The sequence below is a fragment of the Oncorhynchus masou genome, chromosome 16 (genome assembly GCF_036934945.1).
Source record: "Oncorhynchus masou masou isolate Uvic2021 chromosome 16, UVic_Omas_1.1, whole genome shotgun sequence".
In the NCBI taxonomy this organism is placed as follows: domain Eukaryota; kingdom Metazoa; phylum Chordata; class Actinopteri; order Salmoniformes; family Salmonidae; genus Oncorhynchus; species Oncorhynchus masou.
Window position 1 is genome coordinate 7881182 of NC_088227.1, and position 16714 is coordinate 7897895.

The 16714-nt window shown below is 40.7% G+C and overlaps 2 protein-coding genes across 2 annotated transcripts; both read left to right on the top strand.

The window, feature by feature from the left end:
* The first annotated feature begins 88 nt into the window (after positions 1 to 88).
* Positions 89 to 4498, top strand: LOC135557403 (akirin-2-like). The gene is made up of 5 exons (XM_064990632.1): positions 89 to 620; positions 1785 to 1928; positions 2157 to 2306; positions 2391 to 2462; positions 3113 to 4498. The coding sequence occupies exons 1-5, from the start codon at positions 443 to 445 to the stop codon at positions 3121 to 3123; spliced, it is 555 nt and encodes a 184-aa protein (XP_064846704.1). The 5' UTR covers positions 89 to 442; the 3' UTR covers positions 3124 to 4498.
* Positions 4499 to 5644: 1146 nt separating this feature from the next.
* On the top strand, positions 5645 to 15685 carry rars2 (arginyl-tRNA synthetase 2, mitochondrial). The gene is made up of 20 exons (XM_064990633.1): positions 5645 to 5795; positions 6104 to 6177; positions 6842 to 6944; positions 7169 to 7252; positions 7420 to 7517; positions 7671 to 7726; positions 7870 to 7953; positions 8986 to 9062; positions 9214 to 9372; positions 9636 to 9742; positions 11118 to 11213; positions 11328 to 11388; positions 11491 to 11567; positions 13181 to 13305; positions 13994 to 14061; positions 14296 to 14405; positions 14541 to 14636; positions 14952 to 15026; positions 15127 to 15190; positions 15517 to 15685. Exons 1-20 carry the CDS (start codon positions 5754 to 5756, stop codon positions 15601 to 15603), a joined length of 1743 nt encoding a protein of 580 aa, XP_064846705.1. The 5' UTR covers positions 5645 to 5753; the 3' UTR covers positions 15604 to 15685.
* Positions 15686 to 16714: the final 1029 nt, after the last annotated feature.

A 16714-nucleotide genomic window follows, 5' to 3' on the forward strand; every position in this document is an offset into this window, starting at 1 on the left:
CAAGTATAAACTGTATACAAAAATAAACTACATTAACTAACACGAGATTCGTTAAGTGCGCATGCCCATTAGCTCAGAATTTAAAATGAACGTTGTTTTGACGCCATGTTGGTTGTCATCGAGGAGAGAATTTGACAACGGCGCTGGGAGAAGGAAATATTTGTCCGAAATCTACTGTCATCTGGTTTTATATGATCATTCACATACAATAATTGATTGGATGAATTTCTACTAACACTAGGCCATTACAGGGTCTGCGTTTTGGATGGTATTAAGACTCGAGAGGTGAAAAACGAAGCCATTTGTGCATAACCTGAATTTTCCCTTGAGCGTAGTCGAAGAAAGCCAGCGGAGGGACCCAGTCACAGGAGCTCTAGTGTGCCCTCTGATATCGAAAACCACAGCTTTCTCGTTTTTATAGATCCATAATATTGCCAACGGAATGGCTTGTGGGGCTACTTTGAAAAGGACTATGGATTTCGATCCATTGATGAACCAGGCGTCCCCCAAAAGGAGGAGGTGCACCCCAATGTCTCAAGCCGCCTCGACTTCATCACCCCAGAAATATCTGCGTATGGAGCCCTCACCATTTGGAGAAGTGTCGTCCAGACTCACAACGGGTTAGTAACAGTTAATAGCTACTAGATTTTAAGGCAGGAGTGGGAATCTATGAATTAAAGGTGTTGTTAGGGCACCTTGATGAGATATGCTATGTTAGCGTAGCTAACTACTAACTAGTTGGCTAAGCAATATCAAATGCATGACTAGTAGCTACAGTAAGTTACCGATAAACTTGTAAACACTTCTTGCATTTGTTGTTGAAACCTGTGACTTAGGCACAACTGTTTGTTCAACTAGCTTGCTAACTAACGGCAACTAGAAGGCCGGTGCTAAACCTTCAAGCTAAACTAGCTAGCATATGTCTTATAAATGAGCATTTTACATTTAGCCAGACATGTATCTGATAAATACTTCTTTAACAGCAACAGGATGATGGCATGTAGCCATATGGGCAATATATTAGTCAAATACTGGTGTAAAGTACTTTAGGTTTAGTAAAACTACTTTACATTTTTTTAATGGGTATCTTTACTATTTTATATTTTTGTTTACTTTTACTTCACAACATTCCTAAAGAAAATAATGTGATTTTTACTCCTTACATTTTCCCTGACACTTGTTATAGTTTGAATGCTTTAAAGGACAGGAAAGTTGTGTAATTCACACACTTATCAAGAGGTTATCCCTACTGCCTTTTGATCTGGTGGACTTGCAGTTTGTAAATTATGTTGGAGTGTGCCCCTGGCTGTCTGTAAATTTACTTAATATAATGAATTAGGAATTATTTATACTTTTCATACTTGGGCATATTTTAGCCATTACATTTACTTTTGGTGCTTAAGTATATTTTAAACTAAATACTTTTAGGCTTACTCAAGTTGTATATTACTAGGGGACTTTTACTTGAGTCATTTTCCATTAAGTTATCTTTTACTCAAGTATGACAGTTGGATCCTTTTTCCACCACTGGTCAAACATGGCCTAGTCTGTGCAGTGGAATTGCTTCCTGCAGGGGTTGGGATGGGGTTCTCGTTTGCTACGGAAGTGGATAGCTCGTGTTTTGTAGCCTTTGTCCTTGAATTAAGGTCATATTGTTGTTAGTTACTTAGTCAAGTATCAAGATGACTCACAAGGTATATTGTTTGAGTATGATGTGCAATTTCTTATTTGGAATGATTGATTAGCTTGCCCTAACCACATCTTGCCCTTGTTTTCCATTCCAGAGCAAATCCTGCACAATATCAAGCAAGAGTACAAGCGGATGCAGAAGCGAAGGCACCTGGAGAACAGCTTTCAGCAGACCGAGGGCTGTTGTCCCCTGGAGTCACAACCCCATAGCTCCATCCTTAATGGATCCAGTCTGCCAGGTATGTCCAGTCTGCTTTTACTCAGGAAGGACATCAGGAGGAATAGACACATTTGAGGGGGTTCATCAAATGGAAACCATTGGTTACCTCACAACAATTGTTATCCCTTTTGTTAGCTTGCAGTTTTATGTCGCTTGGCTTCATTTAATGTCATCATTTTTTTGGTCAAGTTTCACATGTGATTTTGAGAATGTTCTCTTTGATAATGGATACTTATTCTCTATATAGGAACATCTTCTGGTGCCGTCTCCCCATCTAGAAAAGAGCAACCTCTATTTACCTTGAGACAGGTTGGGATGATCTGTGAACGACTACTTAAAGAACGAGAGGAGAAGATAAGGGAAGAATATGACGAAATATTGACAACAAAACTAGCAGGTGTGTTGGAGAAACTGTTTCTGTGACCTCTGCAGAATATGTAGCACTCTATTTATTGTCAGACCTTTTTCTCTCTTTTTGCAGAGCAATATGATGCTTTCGTTAAGTTCACTCACGATCAGCTAATGCGGCGATTTGGAGAGCAACCTGCTAGCTGTGAGTAATATCCTTCCCTCTGTCAGTGCAGTGTTTCCCATGTTATTTTAGCAGCATCGCACCGCCGCTGCTAAATTGTTGCCACCACACCCCTACAATTTGACTGTGGGAAATATATAGCGACTCCAATGTCTTGGTGGATGGAAAGGCTTTCCCAAAAACCTTCTCAATTAAATGTTAACTTGCTATAAAGTAGCCTATGCCTACCTGGTAAAATTATATCATGATTATTTCCATCAATCCAATGGGCAATTGTTTTTCAAATGCCATCACATGTGCTACAGAAACATTGCTAACCAAACAGTCCTAGGTGCGTGAGGACTTGAATAAAAGGGTAACATTAAATCTAAATATCTTAATGTTTTCCAGACCTCGAAGATAGTCTCCTGGTGTGGTTTTAGGATTTCTGTGTACTTAGAAAAGCAACACAATTGGATTTTCTATGTAAAAAATAGTGATTGGAGAGTGAACCTGAACACCCCCCCTTTGTGACTCTTGCCACTGCGGAAAGAAAAAAAATACCTAGGGGAAACACTGACATGCTTTCTCCCTTCTTTATAAAGACCCCTGTCACTTCTGTATCAGGCTTAATGTATTGTGAACTTTGTTCCATGAATCTATATTCATAGCTGCTCTCTCTTCCTCCCCAGATGTTTCCTGAGTGAAACTTCATATTTGATGGAATACCAATTTCCCGTTTTATTATTGCTGAAAGCTTCCCATTTGATTATCTGCCAACCGTATTCTCCAGAGACTCACAGGCTCTATTTGGACTTGTAGCAGTGCCATATCTCCCCTGTGGGCTTAGGATGCCTCAAGCTTCTGTCAGTGGCAACTACGTTCTCTTCAGCGACTGGTATTTGTGCTGCGGCTTAAATGGCACCCAATTTACTACTTTTGGCCAGCGCCCATAGAGCTACGGTCAAAATTAGTGCACTATATATAAAATAGGGTGCCATTTTGGATGAAACCTTGGAGTGCTTCCTGCTGTCAACACATATATATATATGGACCTCTGCTACCTATTACTCTACCAGTGGCCTCCGTTGTTTTAATTGCTGTACTGATATTTATTAGGCCTTTTTATAAAGTGACCTGCCATTCCCAACTCTGCTAACCTCGTCTTAGATCTGTTTGTGCTCTTTCCAACTACATTGTTGTCCTTGTCAAGCTAAGACAAGGAGTTGGCATTATAGCCCAAACAGACTGGCACTCAGGCTATGACTCTGCCACCACACATTTAGATTTATTTTGTTCCATAAACATGTTTCTTTGTTTCAAAAATGGCGAGACACAACTATTTTATTTTTTATCAAATCAACTTATACAGTTGGGAGGGGTGGTCCACTACAAAAGAGCAGATAATCCAAGGAAGCTTCTGGACTGGACTCCAGGAGAGGACATCCTATGATATATCAGCTCTGGTTACATTGTAATGGTAAATGGCCTGTGTAAATTATGTTGTTTTGTCTGACCTTTGTTACAGTTCTCCTTTAAAAAAAAAAAAAATCTACAAAAAAAGTGCTATTTTTCCCCTGTTTATATTATTGCCTATGTAGCTTAATGGACATGGGTTGGGTAAAGCTAATGAATAATAGGTTTACATTAAAGGATGTTCTGGTTTCACATTGTCTTTTTCATAGTAAAAAATGCTAGAATAGTTGACATCTTTGTTCAATTTATCTCTTCCAAGTGTGCCGGAGAAGGTTCCACTTCAGTGATTGCTTTTGATGGTGTTGATTTTGGACTGTGTATAATCCATCTCCTCCGCCATTTGAGAAGGAGTACTTTGAAGGTATTTTATCTTGTCCAACCACATAAATGTTCATAGTAGCTAGGTTTCCATCCAATTGGTGATACATTTTCAGGTGAATATTGTATAATCTGCATAAAAGCAATGTTAATTTTTCCCACCAAATGTGTTTTCATTGAATTGACTTGTTATGGATAAAAGGCTGTGCGTGATGACGTAGTGGACATACAAATGCATATTGTGGTTAAATTCCCATGTATCAAATAAAAATGTTAAAGTTAAATGGGTTTCTGTCACATTTTCAGCTCTACTGATGGTTTTCCAAAAAAATAAGAAATGTATGTCGTGGTGCTCATTGATATTGGCATGAGCGTTCTAGGCAACAGCTCGCAGATCCAGTGTGGGTACATGAGATTATTATGGACAAATTAATGAGATTAATTTAAAAAAATTCAAACGGAAGCCAAGCGTCTTGTGTCACCAGAATAAGACCCTCGATATTTATTGAAATGGAGCATCAAGCCCATCACCTTGCATTTTCACCACCCTGTGAAGTTCATAATTTGTTTAATCTGTAGCCTAATAAACTGCAGGCTTTCCCAACTAGTCAAAGTGGGATGGGAAAGGGCGATACCTAGTCAGTTTACAACTGAATGCATTCCACTGAAATGTGTCTTCTGCATTTGACCCAACCCCTCTGAATCGGAGAGGTGCGGTGGGCTGCCTTAATCGACATCCACGCCTTCGGTGCCCGGACCACGTCATTGTGTTTACTTTATGATTTATTATATCAATAAAAGCGCTCCATTAAAATTTCTCACATTTTACCAACACACAAATATCCCACCTTGTCCAGCATATTTAGATTTTTTGAAATTTTACTGACACATTTGTTTGTCAGGCCTGTCATGACATTTTGTTATCCAACATGTACTTGTATAAAAAGGTTGGATGGAAACCTAGTTAGCGGAAGGAACATGAAGCCTATGACTTCATGTTCTCAAACATAAAACACTGATAGGCTACCCTGAAAGGTCTGTTTTATCTGTTGAGTTATTACTTACTGGTCAAATAATCACTGCTCTCAGCAATTGTGTGGTTACAGTATCAGGTGTATTATTGACTTTAGAAATATACATGTTCTTAATTCTTATTCTATGGTATTGGAACATATCTGACCTATTTAAGCCAATTCATTTAAGAAAATGTATCACTATGAATACAAAATAAATGAAAAAGTTAGTACTGCATAAATATATCATTATTTGCAAGAGCATATTTCATTTTGGTATCACAGTCTGTGTGACGCCAGAGAGCGTCGAAGTGGAAATCGAACGTGCCCACTCTTCTATGACGTAGTCGGCAAATACACCACTACGATTGGATGAAACGTGTGAGGTTGAGTTCAAAGATCACTTAAGCAGGAAATGAGTGTTTGAATGTCATCAGCTGCAAAAGCACTCATGAATGTGATATGGAATAATCTATTTTATGACCATTGAATGTAATTTATGAAAACACGGCATTGATGTCGACGTATGCACATGGCTTGTTATTTCAGAAGAAGTATTGCATCGAAGGTAGTGCATGTGTTTTGTATAATTTGTGTAGTTAGATAACGTTAGCTATGTGGGGTTTCATTTCGTGCGTAATGTTAGCAAATAGTATCCGCATGCTTGTGCCTGTCATTATTCTTACCAAGATGCCTTCGGTTTGTTTAAATTTATATCGGCCAATTAACATTGATAGCGGAGTATTCTGAATATTTCAAGCTGGTCAATGTAGGTAATCATGACTTCAAAACATACCAATAATCTATGCTATGGGGTTCAATTGACACAACAACAATGTGTATTGCAGTTTTCATATTTGACCTCTCTTGGTTTAGCTCTCAAGGGCTTTGGGGCGGTCTGAAGATGCCTTCATTTCAGCTCTCTGTGCTATCCCAGTCTCCAAAAAACAGTTAAGTGTGAGTGTGCAGTGGTGGAAAAATACCCAATTGTCATACCTGAGTAAAAGTAAAGATGCCTTAATAGAAAATGCCTCAAGTAAAAATGGAAGTCACACACTACTTGAATAAAAGTATCTGGTTTTAACTATACTTAAGTATTAAAAAGTAAATGTAATTGCTAAAATATTCTTAAGTATTTAAAAAATACAAGGATGAATAATTTCACATTCCTTGTTTTAAGTAAACCAGACAGTAACATGTTCTTGTTTTATTATTTTACAGATGGCCAGGGGCACACTCCAACACTCAGACATAATTTACAAACGAGGGACCTAAATGTTCTGTCCTGCTTAGCATTCAAGATGTAACTAGTACTTTTGGGTGTCAGGAAAAATGTATGGAGTAAAAGTACATTATTGTCTTGAGGAATGTAGTAGAGTAAAAGTCGTAAAACACATAAATAGTAAAGTACAGATACCCCCCCAAAATACTTAAGTAGTATTTTAAAGTATTTTTACATAAGTACTTTACACCAGTGTGTGTGAGAGAGGGAGAGAGATCTACTGAATGAAGTCTCAGTCCTAGTCTGGTACTTACAGATCCCTCAATCAAACATGATTATCACTACACAGGCACCATGTTTCTCAATAAATCTTCTGATATTGTTCATCTCAGGCAATCCCCAGATTTCCGGCTGTCCATCAACACTCTGCTGAGGAATGGGATCCTGCCAACTAATGGAGACCTCCAGGCACAGACAGAGGCTCTGGCCAGTCAGGTGGGACCAATAGTGTTGTAGTCTAGATGCAGATCTTGGGTCAGGTTAACATTTTCCACACTAATTGGTAAGGGTTTGATTGGGGGAGGAGAAACTGATCCTAAATCGTTACCTAGGGGAAACTTCACCCTGAAACGTTTAGTGGTCAGTCACATACTCACACTTTGCTGATATTTAGATTTCACCCTCCTGTCAGAATTACATTGCATGCTATTTCCTTTCAGTTAAAGCAAGACAGTGTGGTGGAAGAAATATTTGCTGGACGGGGAGTGATACACTTTAGAGTTAGTCGGAATCTGTTAGTACAGGTGAATATGCCTTTTTCCCTTCTCTTTTCATTTTGATCATGTCAGTCGGAAAACTGCACACTCTGGTTGAAATATTTTTATCAACCAGAGTGTAGAAATAGAATGTATATAATAAATGAACAAGAACCATCTGGAAAGTCTACACATTTGTTTTTGTTTTGTTTCAGAAAGTTTTAGAGCAGTTGTGCCAAGAACGTCACAAATTTGGTGTGAAAAGTGAACTTTTCGATGGCCTCAAAAAAGGAACAACTGTGGTGGAGTTTAGGTATTGAAATATGTTCTCCTCAAACTTCCATTCTTTTGTATTGTTTCAGAGTCTAGGATGTTGAGGCAAAGTGTTAAGAGGCAAGCTCTAAAGAAATAGCTACCTTCTTTTTATGAATTTATTGACAATATTTCCCTTTTGTTTTTCTTACAGTTCTCCAAATATTGCCAAGAAGTTTCACGCTGGACATCTGCGTTCCACCATTATTGGTGAGACTCAGTTGAAGTTCTTTAACGTACCAGGAGAGGGCAGATTTAATTTTTGATATTGTTCCTTACCTCAGGCTAAATTCAGGATGTGTTTGAAATATTGTATCTATTGTGACTGAAAAATGCACAATGTTATTTTTTAGGTAACTTCATTGCCAACCTGAAAGAATCCTTGGGAAATAATGTCATTAGAGTGAATTACCTAGGAGATTGGGGCATGCAGTTTGGTGAGTAAAGCAGAGAAGAAGAGAGTAAAGAATTACACTGAGAAGCTGTAAAGGTAGACTCAGTGAAATGACGTTGCTGTGAGCATCAAAGCAGATACTGCGACGCGTGAGATGCAAGACTTCGCTCCCACAACGTCACACACATCTGTCTTTTATTATTGGATCAGTACACCTGGGGACAATCATTTCCTCCCCACTAGATGGACGTCATATTGTACAATTTGTGTCTTTTGTTTTCGTAGATCTATGTTAGATGGTTGCATTCAAGACAAGGTCGTATTTACTGATCTGCTTGTCAGTATCAGCAGAGTGAGCTGCTAATTTGTGTCGTATTAAAAACATGTTGATTGTCTCCAGTCATTTAAAGTGTAGTAAAATTGCATGAAATGTGTTTCTAAAATGCCAAATTCTTCCCATGCAAAGAAACATCTCTAATTAGGCCTACTCACTGTGTGCTCAGGCATGCGCTGTTCTGAACTGAGGTTTATTATTAGCCTAAATTATGACTATGCAATCACATTAGGAGTAGTAACCTATCTTGCATTATTTTGCAAATGGAATGATGGATGCATGCGATCCTTTAGTGTAAAAAAAATTGGCCTTGATGTGACTTGATAGGTTGTATTATGCATCTATTTTACATTGGAATATATGCGCCTTTCCTCAGTTGAGTCAATTTATGAGGAGGTTGAGTAGTGGTTGACATTGTATATGCCGTTCCAAAGACCTTTAAACCTAATATTGTGGTGATAATTAATGGCTGAGTTTTTTTATTTATTTTTCTCCAAAATATCATTTTAGAGTATAAATTGTTTACAAATGCAGTAAACGAGCTTCAACTTCCTTTGGGGGATTTTACTTTGGGCACCTACGTCATATCACTGAGTCTATCTTTAAGCAATATAAATCTATATGTGATTTGATTACTTTTTGAAAATAAGAATGATCGTTTCTGCTGCAAGGTATAGTAAACCATTGCCTTGGGAAATGGGACCAGGTTTCCATAACCTCTTTTTTGCCTGTGGATTTTAGGTTTGCTGGGAGCTGGCTTTCAGCTCTTTGGGTGTCAGGAGAAATTGAAAAAGAATCCCTTACAACACCTATTTGATGTAAGTTGTGAGAATCATAGTAGTTCTGAGAGAGAACTTGAACCACTGCCCTCTTGTGTTGTGTTTTTTTATACAGTCATGTCAGCAGGTGTGAACACGTCTTTGGCGGCCTTCCCTTACAAGTTTGTTTGTGTGTATACATGTCCTGTAGGTTTACGTTCAGGTGAACAAGGAGGCGGAGAACAATGAGGTCATAGGACAGGCGGCCAGAGAGTTCTTTAGACAGCTGGAACAGCAGGAACACCAGGCCTTGTTACTATGGAAACAGTTTAGAGAGATCACAGTGGAGGAGTACCAACAAGTCTATAAGGTATTGACCCGGCCCGCACACCTCTGACCAACTAGCCAAAAGGCTTTTGTAGGACTAAACTTTTGCCTAAACTGTTTTATTAAATGAAAACAGTAATGTACACTACTCAAGCAAAACCTGTTTGTATTGATGCCCATCCACTGCCTAACATGGACTCAGACAGGGTTGTCATTCCAGGGAAGTGCACAAGACGTCAGCGCCTTTGTAACACACAGTTTTGTTATCAGATGTCAATATTGATGCAATGTGTTTCTGTTTCTCAGCGCTTAGGGGTTCACTTTGACATCTACTCTGGAGAGTCTTTTCACCAACAACAAGCCCAGGAGGTGGTGCAGCAGCTACAGAGACGAGGCCTGCTGAAAACCACAGAGTATGTCATGGAAGCAAACATCCTGAGTTATGAGTTATGAAAGAGCATTGTGTAAAAAGTCTGGGTAAATGTCATACACTAAGCAAACTGTCACCACATACCTTTAAGTAAACATTCCCACCCAACATATAGTACTACTACGTGTTAAATTAAGTAGAGAAATAATCTATGGATTATTTATAGGTAAGTATGTAGAAATTAATAAGAAATAAAACAAAAGTGTGCATTGATCACAGGTAACAGTGATAGTATATGTAGAATAAGAGTGTCCAATTAACAAACAAAAGTGATGTGTGTGTGTGTATATACACTGCTCAAAAAATAAAGGAAACACTAAAATAACACATCCTAGATCTGAATGAATGAAATATTTTTATTAAATACTTTTTTCTTTACATAGTTGAATGTGCTGACAACAAAATCACACACAAATTTATCAACCCATGGAGGTCTGGATTTGGAGTCACACTCAAAATTAAAGTGGAAAACCACACTACAGGCTGATCCAACTTTGATGTATTGTCCTTAAAACAAGTCAAAATGAGGCTCAGTAGTGTGTGTGTGTGTGGCCTCCACGTGCCTGTATGACCTCCCTACAACGCCTGGGCATGCTCCTGATGAGGTGGCGGATGGTCTCCTGAGGGATCTCCTCCCAGACCTGGACCAAAGCATCCGCCAACTCCTGGACAGCCTGTGGTGCAACGTGGCGTTGGTGGATGGAGCAAGACATGATGTCCCAGATGTGCTCAAATGGATTCAGGTCTGGGGAACGGGCGGGCCAGTCCATAGTATCAATGCCTTCCTCTTGCAGGAACTGCTGACACACTCCAGCCACATGAGGTCTAGCATTGTCTTGCATTAAGAGGAACCCAGGGCCAACCGCACCAGCATATGGTCTCACAAGGAGTCTGAGGATCTCATCTCGGTACCTAATGGCAGTCAGGCTACCTCTGACGAGCACATGGATGTCTGTGCTGTCCCCCAAAGAAATGCACCCCACACCATGACTGACCCACTGCCAAAGCGGTCATGCTGGAGGATGTTGCAGGCAGCAGAACGTTCTCCACGGCATCTCCAGACTCTGTCACGTGCTCAGTGTGAACCTGCTTTCATCTGTGAAGAGCACAGGGCGGATTTGCCAATCTTGGTGTTCTCTGGCAAATTCCAAACGTCCTGCACGGTGTTGGGCTGTAAGCACAACCCCCACCTGTGGACGTCGGGCCCTCATTTTGATTTGAAAAAGACAGTTTGATTTCACAGAAGTGTGATTGACTTGGAGTTACATTGTGTTGTTTAAGTGTTCCCTTAATTTTTTTGAGCAGTGTGTATGTATGTATGTATGTATGTATGTATATATATATATATATGTTAACAGGAAGGGGACAGGCGTGGTGGATCTCTCTTCAGCTGGAGACATGTCCAGCTACTCCACAGTACTACGCAGTGATGGGACATCTCTCTATATCACCAGGTCTGTGCTGCTTTAGAAGGTTGACAGTGTTGTTGACTGGTGTGCAATACATTAGTAATTATCAAGTGACACGTGAGTCTTGATTATCATTTCTGTCTTGTTGTGTCTTTCCAGAGATCTTGCTGCAGCCATAGATCGAAAGGAAAGGTACAATTTCGACGAGATGATCTATGTGGTAAGCATTCGGCCAAACTGCTCTAACACTCAGCAATGGCTACAAAAAGCAGTGTTATATGAACTTTTATCTAAACATATTATCATTTGTTTCTTTGTGAAGACAGACAAAAGTCAAGGGATTCATTTCCAGCAGCTGTTCCAGATCCTCTTGGCTATGGGCCACTCGTGGGCTGAGAGGTAACGCTGTGTACACAGCTGTCACAATACAAACAATCGATTTGTTTCTACACATAATCCCATACTAAATCTATTTGGTTTTATGGTTTGGTGTGTCCCCCCGCACTGTTATGCAGTTGTTTTATCCGTTATGTTTATCCTATGTTATATTTATGTAAACTCAGCAAAAAAAGAAACGTCCATTTTTCAGGACCCTGTCTTTCAAAGATAATTCGTAAAAATCCAAATAACTTCACAGATCTTCATTGTAAAGGGTTTAAATACTGCTTCCCATGCTTGTTCAATTAACCATAAACAATTAATGAACATGCACCTGTGGAACGCTTGTTAAGAAACTAACAGCTTTCAGACGGTAGGCAATTAAGGTCACAGTTATGAAAACTTAGGACACTAAAGAGGCCTTTCTACTTACTCTGAAAAACACCAAAAGAAAGATTCTCGGGGTCCCTGCTCATCTGCGTGAAAGTGCCTTAGGCAGGCTGCAAGGAGGCATGAGAACTACAGTTCTCATATATTGCAAGGTCCGTACTGTGAGATGCCTAAGACAGCGCTACAGGAAGACAGGAGTGACAGCTGATCGTCCTCGCAGTGGCAGACCACGTGAAACAACACCTGCACAGCATCGGTACATCCGAACATCACATCTGCAGGACAGGTACAGGATGGCAACAACAACTGCCCAAGTTACACCAGGAACGCACAATCCCTCCATGAGTGCTCAGACTGTCCGCAATAGGCTGAGAGAGCCTGGACTGAGGGCTTTTTGGCCTGTTGTAAGGCAGGTCCTCACCAAACATAACCGGCAACAACGTCGCCTATGGGCATAAACCCACCTTCACTGGACCAAACAGGACTGGCAAAACGTGCTCTTCACTGTTGCGGTTTTGTCTCACCAGGGTTGATGGTCAGATTTGCGTTTATTGTCGAAGGAATGAGCGTTACACCGAGGCCTGTACTCTGGACAGGGATCGATTTGGAGGGTCCGTCATGGTCTGGGACGGTGTGTCACAGCATCATCGGACTGAGCTTGTTGTCATTGCAGGCAATATCAACGCTGTCAGCTACAGTGGTACCCTTCCTGCAGGCTCATCCCAACATGACCCTCCAGCATGACAATGCCACCAGTCATACTGCTTGTTATGTGCATGATTTCCTGCAAGACAGGAATGTCAGTGGCCAGCAAAGAGGCCAGATCTCAATCCCATTGAGCACGTCTGGACCTGTTGGATCAGAGGGTGAGGGCTAGGGCCATTCCCCCAGAAATGTCTGGGAACTTGCACGTGTCTTGGTGGAAGAGTGGGGTAACATCTCACAGCAAGAACTGGCAAATCTGGTGCAGTCCATGAGGAGGAGATGCACTACAGTACTTACTGCAGCTGGTGGCCACACCAGATACTGACTGTTACTTTTGATTTTGACCCACCCTTTTGTTCAGGGACACATTCAATTTCTGTTAGTCACATGCCTGTGGAACTTGTTCAGTTTATGTCTCAGTTGTTGAATCTTGTTATGTTCACATAAATATTTACACATGTTAAGTTTTCTGAAAATAAACACAGTTGACAGTGAGAGGATGTTTCTATGTAGGTATTGTTTTATCTGTTTGGCTGCAGGTGCCAGCATGTGCCGTTTGGCCTGGTGCAGGGTATGAAGACGAGGCTAGGAGAGGTGGTTTTCCTGGAAGACGTCCTGGATGAAGCCCGGGCTAGGATGCTCAGGAACATGAGCCAGTCCAAGAGTAAGGACACGACATGGGATTCATTATAGAGATTTTTGGCAGCGTCCCAAATGAAACCCTAAGTAATAGGAATTTCCAGGTGAACAAAAGAAGGGCAGCCCCAGATAAAAGTCAATCAAAAATGTATTACAAGTTGCAACAGGGAGATGCCACCCAGCACAGAGGCAGAGAAAATGTCTATTTGGCCTTCATTATACAGTACCATAAGTAACTGTTCTGTAAACACCAGCCCAATAGGCTTGTAGGAAGTCAAAACAAAAGGCATGACTTCCTCAGCTGCTAAAGAATCGCACAACGTTTCACAGAATACCAAAATATTCAGTGAGTCCTTGTACCTCAATCACTATCAACAGATATGAGTTGAATCCATAACATACTGTATTGAGTCTAGTGACCATCAACCCGAGTGTCACAAGCAGAACACTGTAAATCATGTGTATTACAGAAAGGGAAAATATATGAATATGCTAAACTATGTACCACTCTAAACTGAATACAAACTTTATTCATCTTAAATATTCCCATTACGCCCTATTTCCTATATAGTGCACTACCTTTGCCAGGTGACATAGGGCTCTGGTCAAAAATAGTGCCCTATGCGGGGAATAGGTTGCCATTTGGGATTCAGCCTAGGTGTATAGTTATTAGTCATTAATAATCTGTCAGTTAACATTCTTTATCTCCTCAGCCACCAAGGAAATGGTGTATCCAGAAGACACAGCTGAGAAAGTGGGGATCAGCGCACTCATAGTTCAGGTGAACAAATTTGGCCCAACCTTAAAGAATATGACATACCAACCAAACATCCTATTCTTCAAACTTACCTACCTGCTGTATGAAACGAAGGGCAAACAAAGGTTAAGAACACTGTGGGTCTGTAGGTGTAGTGACAGCTGTGTCTTTGGAAATAGGTTATTGAAGCATGAAAACAATGGAAGATTGCTCCAGGTTATGCTCAGGCATGACCCTGTTTTGTCTTTCTCGTCTCAGGACTTTAAAGGGCCTCTAGGATCAGACTACAAGTTTGACTGGGACAGGATCCTCCAGGCCCAAGGTGATACAGGGGTGTTTCTACAGTACACACATGCCAGACTCTGTAGGTGAGTGATGGGGAAGCATTCATCATTTCACAAACTGCAGGACTTTCAATAATATAGAACGTTAGTACAATACATGAACTGACTCTTGATTAAGCAACTCATTGTCTGACTTCTCACCAACTGTCGTCATTTCAGTTTAATACATCGGTATGGCGACGGAGAGGAAGGTGCCTTTGACCCGTCACTTCTTCTAGATCAGAGGAGTGTTTCGATACTCCAGCACCTCCTTCGGTAAGCGAATGCCCTCTAACCCAACACATAGGAGAATGGTCAGGCTTACTCTTCACTGATTAATTGTTGGGCCTGGATGGTTCCCTAACCAGGAACTATTCTGAGCCCTAATTACTGTGTACTGGAAGCCAATTAAATAACCTGCTCTCATTCCTGTTGCATTTGATTACATCATATAGGAATGTAAGCATGTGTAGGTGGGGTACTCACAGATGAAACGGTTAGTGTAGCTAAATAAATGCAGTCACACCCGAACATGCGGTTTTCCATTGTGATGAAAATATTTATCCTACATCATTCACTATCTACTTTCAGCTATGACGAAGTTCTATACCAGTCTGTACAGGATCTGCAGCCAAAACATCTTGTCAACTTCCTTATGACACTGAGGTAAGGAGCAGGGTGTTTAATGTCTGACATCCAGGCAGTGTGGACATGATTATATTATATTACCTAATCATAAAATGTCTTTGTTCTCCTGCCTGGCTAGTCACCTGGCTGCGTCAGCACACAGGGAGCTGCCAGTGAAGGGAAGCCCTCAAGCTGTTGCACAGGTAGGTAAACACTGATCATTTGCTCATATATCTTATTCAATACAAATAGCCTGAGACCCAAGGTAGGAAATTCCACAATGTGCATAAGTGTCATTTCAGTCAATGGATGCATTTAGAGCCTGGTGTATTTAGATTCAATGCTATCCATTAATTGTGAATGGCCTTACCTTGGAAAATGTATTTTATACAGGCATAGCCATATAGATTACAAATCTACTTTTGACCATTTGCTAACAGGTTTTAGTACCGTCCTTTGATAAGGAACATGTTCATGATGTAAACCGTTGAGATGATGATTCAGATCACTTGTTCATCCTCGTCGATAGGCTAGGCTGCGGCTCTTCAGTGGTGTCTGCACGGTTTTGGCCAACGGCATGAAAATATTAGGCATCACACCAGTCGAGAAAATGTGACCAATCAACGCCTGCTTGATCAATGTTCCTGTGTATGTAACTGTTATTGAATTAATGTAAATAAATGTCTTGATTAACACTTCCACATGATAAATGACTGGTTTCTGGTTGCATCAAATCCAATGGTCTTTGCTTTGACAGGTTAGGGAACTGGCCAAATATCTGATGATATATTCCTGACAGATCTCGTTTTGCAACTATGCTGCTGTCAATCCAACCACACTGTGCATTCCACACTGTTACAGCAAGGCCTACAACAGACGATCCCTCCGAGCATTTCTCTGTACTAAACTTACTGTAATCCTCAATATGCAAAAGTTGTTTGACAGCCTGTCCTACCTGTGTTCCTTGTTGCCCAACCACTTAATGCAGGGTTTTCTAATTATTTGCATCTACTCAACACTAACTATCAACGTCATCACATCAGCAACGGCAGATTCTTATCGTAAGCAGCGGAGTTACTGCACACATTAAGGCGGCGTTTCCCAAACTCTGTCCTCGGGACCCCAAGGGGTTTTTAAATAACCAACGAATCAAGCTTTGATCATTTGAATCAGCTGTGTAGTGGACAAAAAAAACAAAACGTGCACTCTTTGGGGTCCCGAGGACCAAGTTTGGGAAATGCTGCCTTAATGTTTGCAGTAACTCAGTTGCTTACTAATCAGAATTACAAGTGATCTTCAATTTTTATGCACAAGCGGATGCATCCGGTTTTCAGGGATGCAACCTAGCTTGTGAAGAAGCCGGATGTGAAGGTCCTGGGCTGGCGTGGTCTACGGTTGAGGCCAGTTGGATGTACTGCCAAATTCTAAAACTTTGGAGAAATGAACATTATCTGCCAACAGCTCTGGTGGACATTCCTGCAGTCAGCATGCCATATGCATGATCCCTCAACTTGAGACATCTGTGGCGAAACTGCACATTTTAGAGGGGCCTTTTGTCCCAGGCACAAGGTGCACCTGTGTAATGGTCATGCTGTTTAATCAGCTTCTTGATATGATACACCTAGCAAGTGGATGGATTATCTTGGCAAAGGAGAAATGAACACTATGGATGTAAACAAATTTGTGCACAAAATGAGAAAAGCTTTGAATATGGAAAGTGTGCTCTT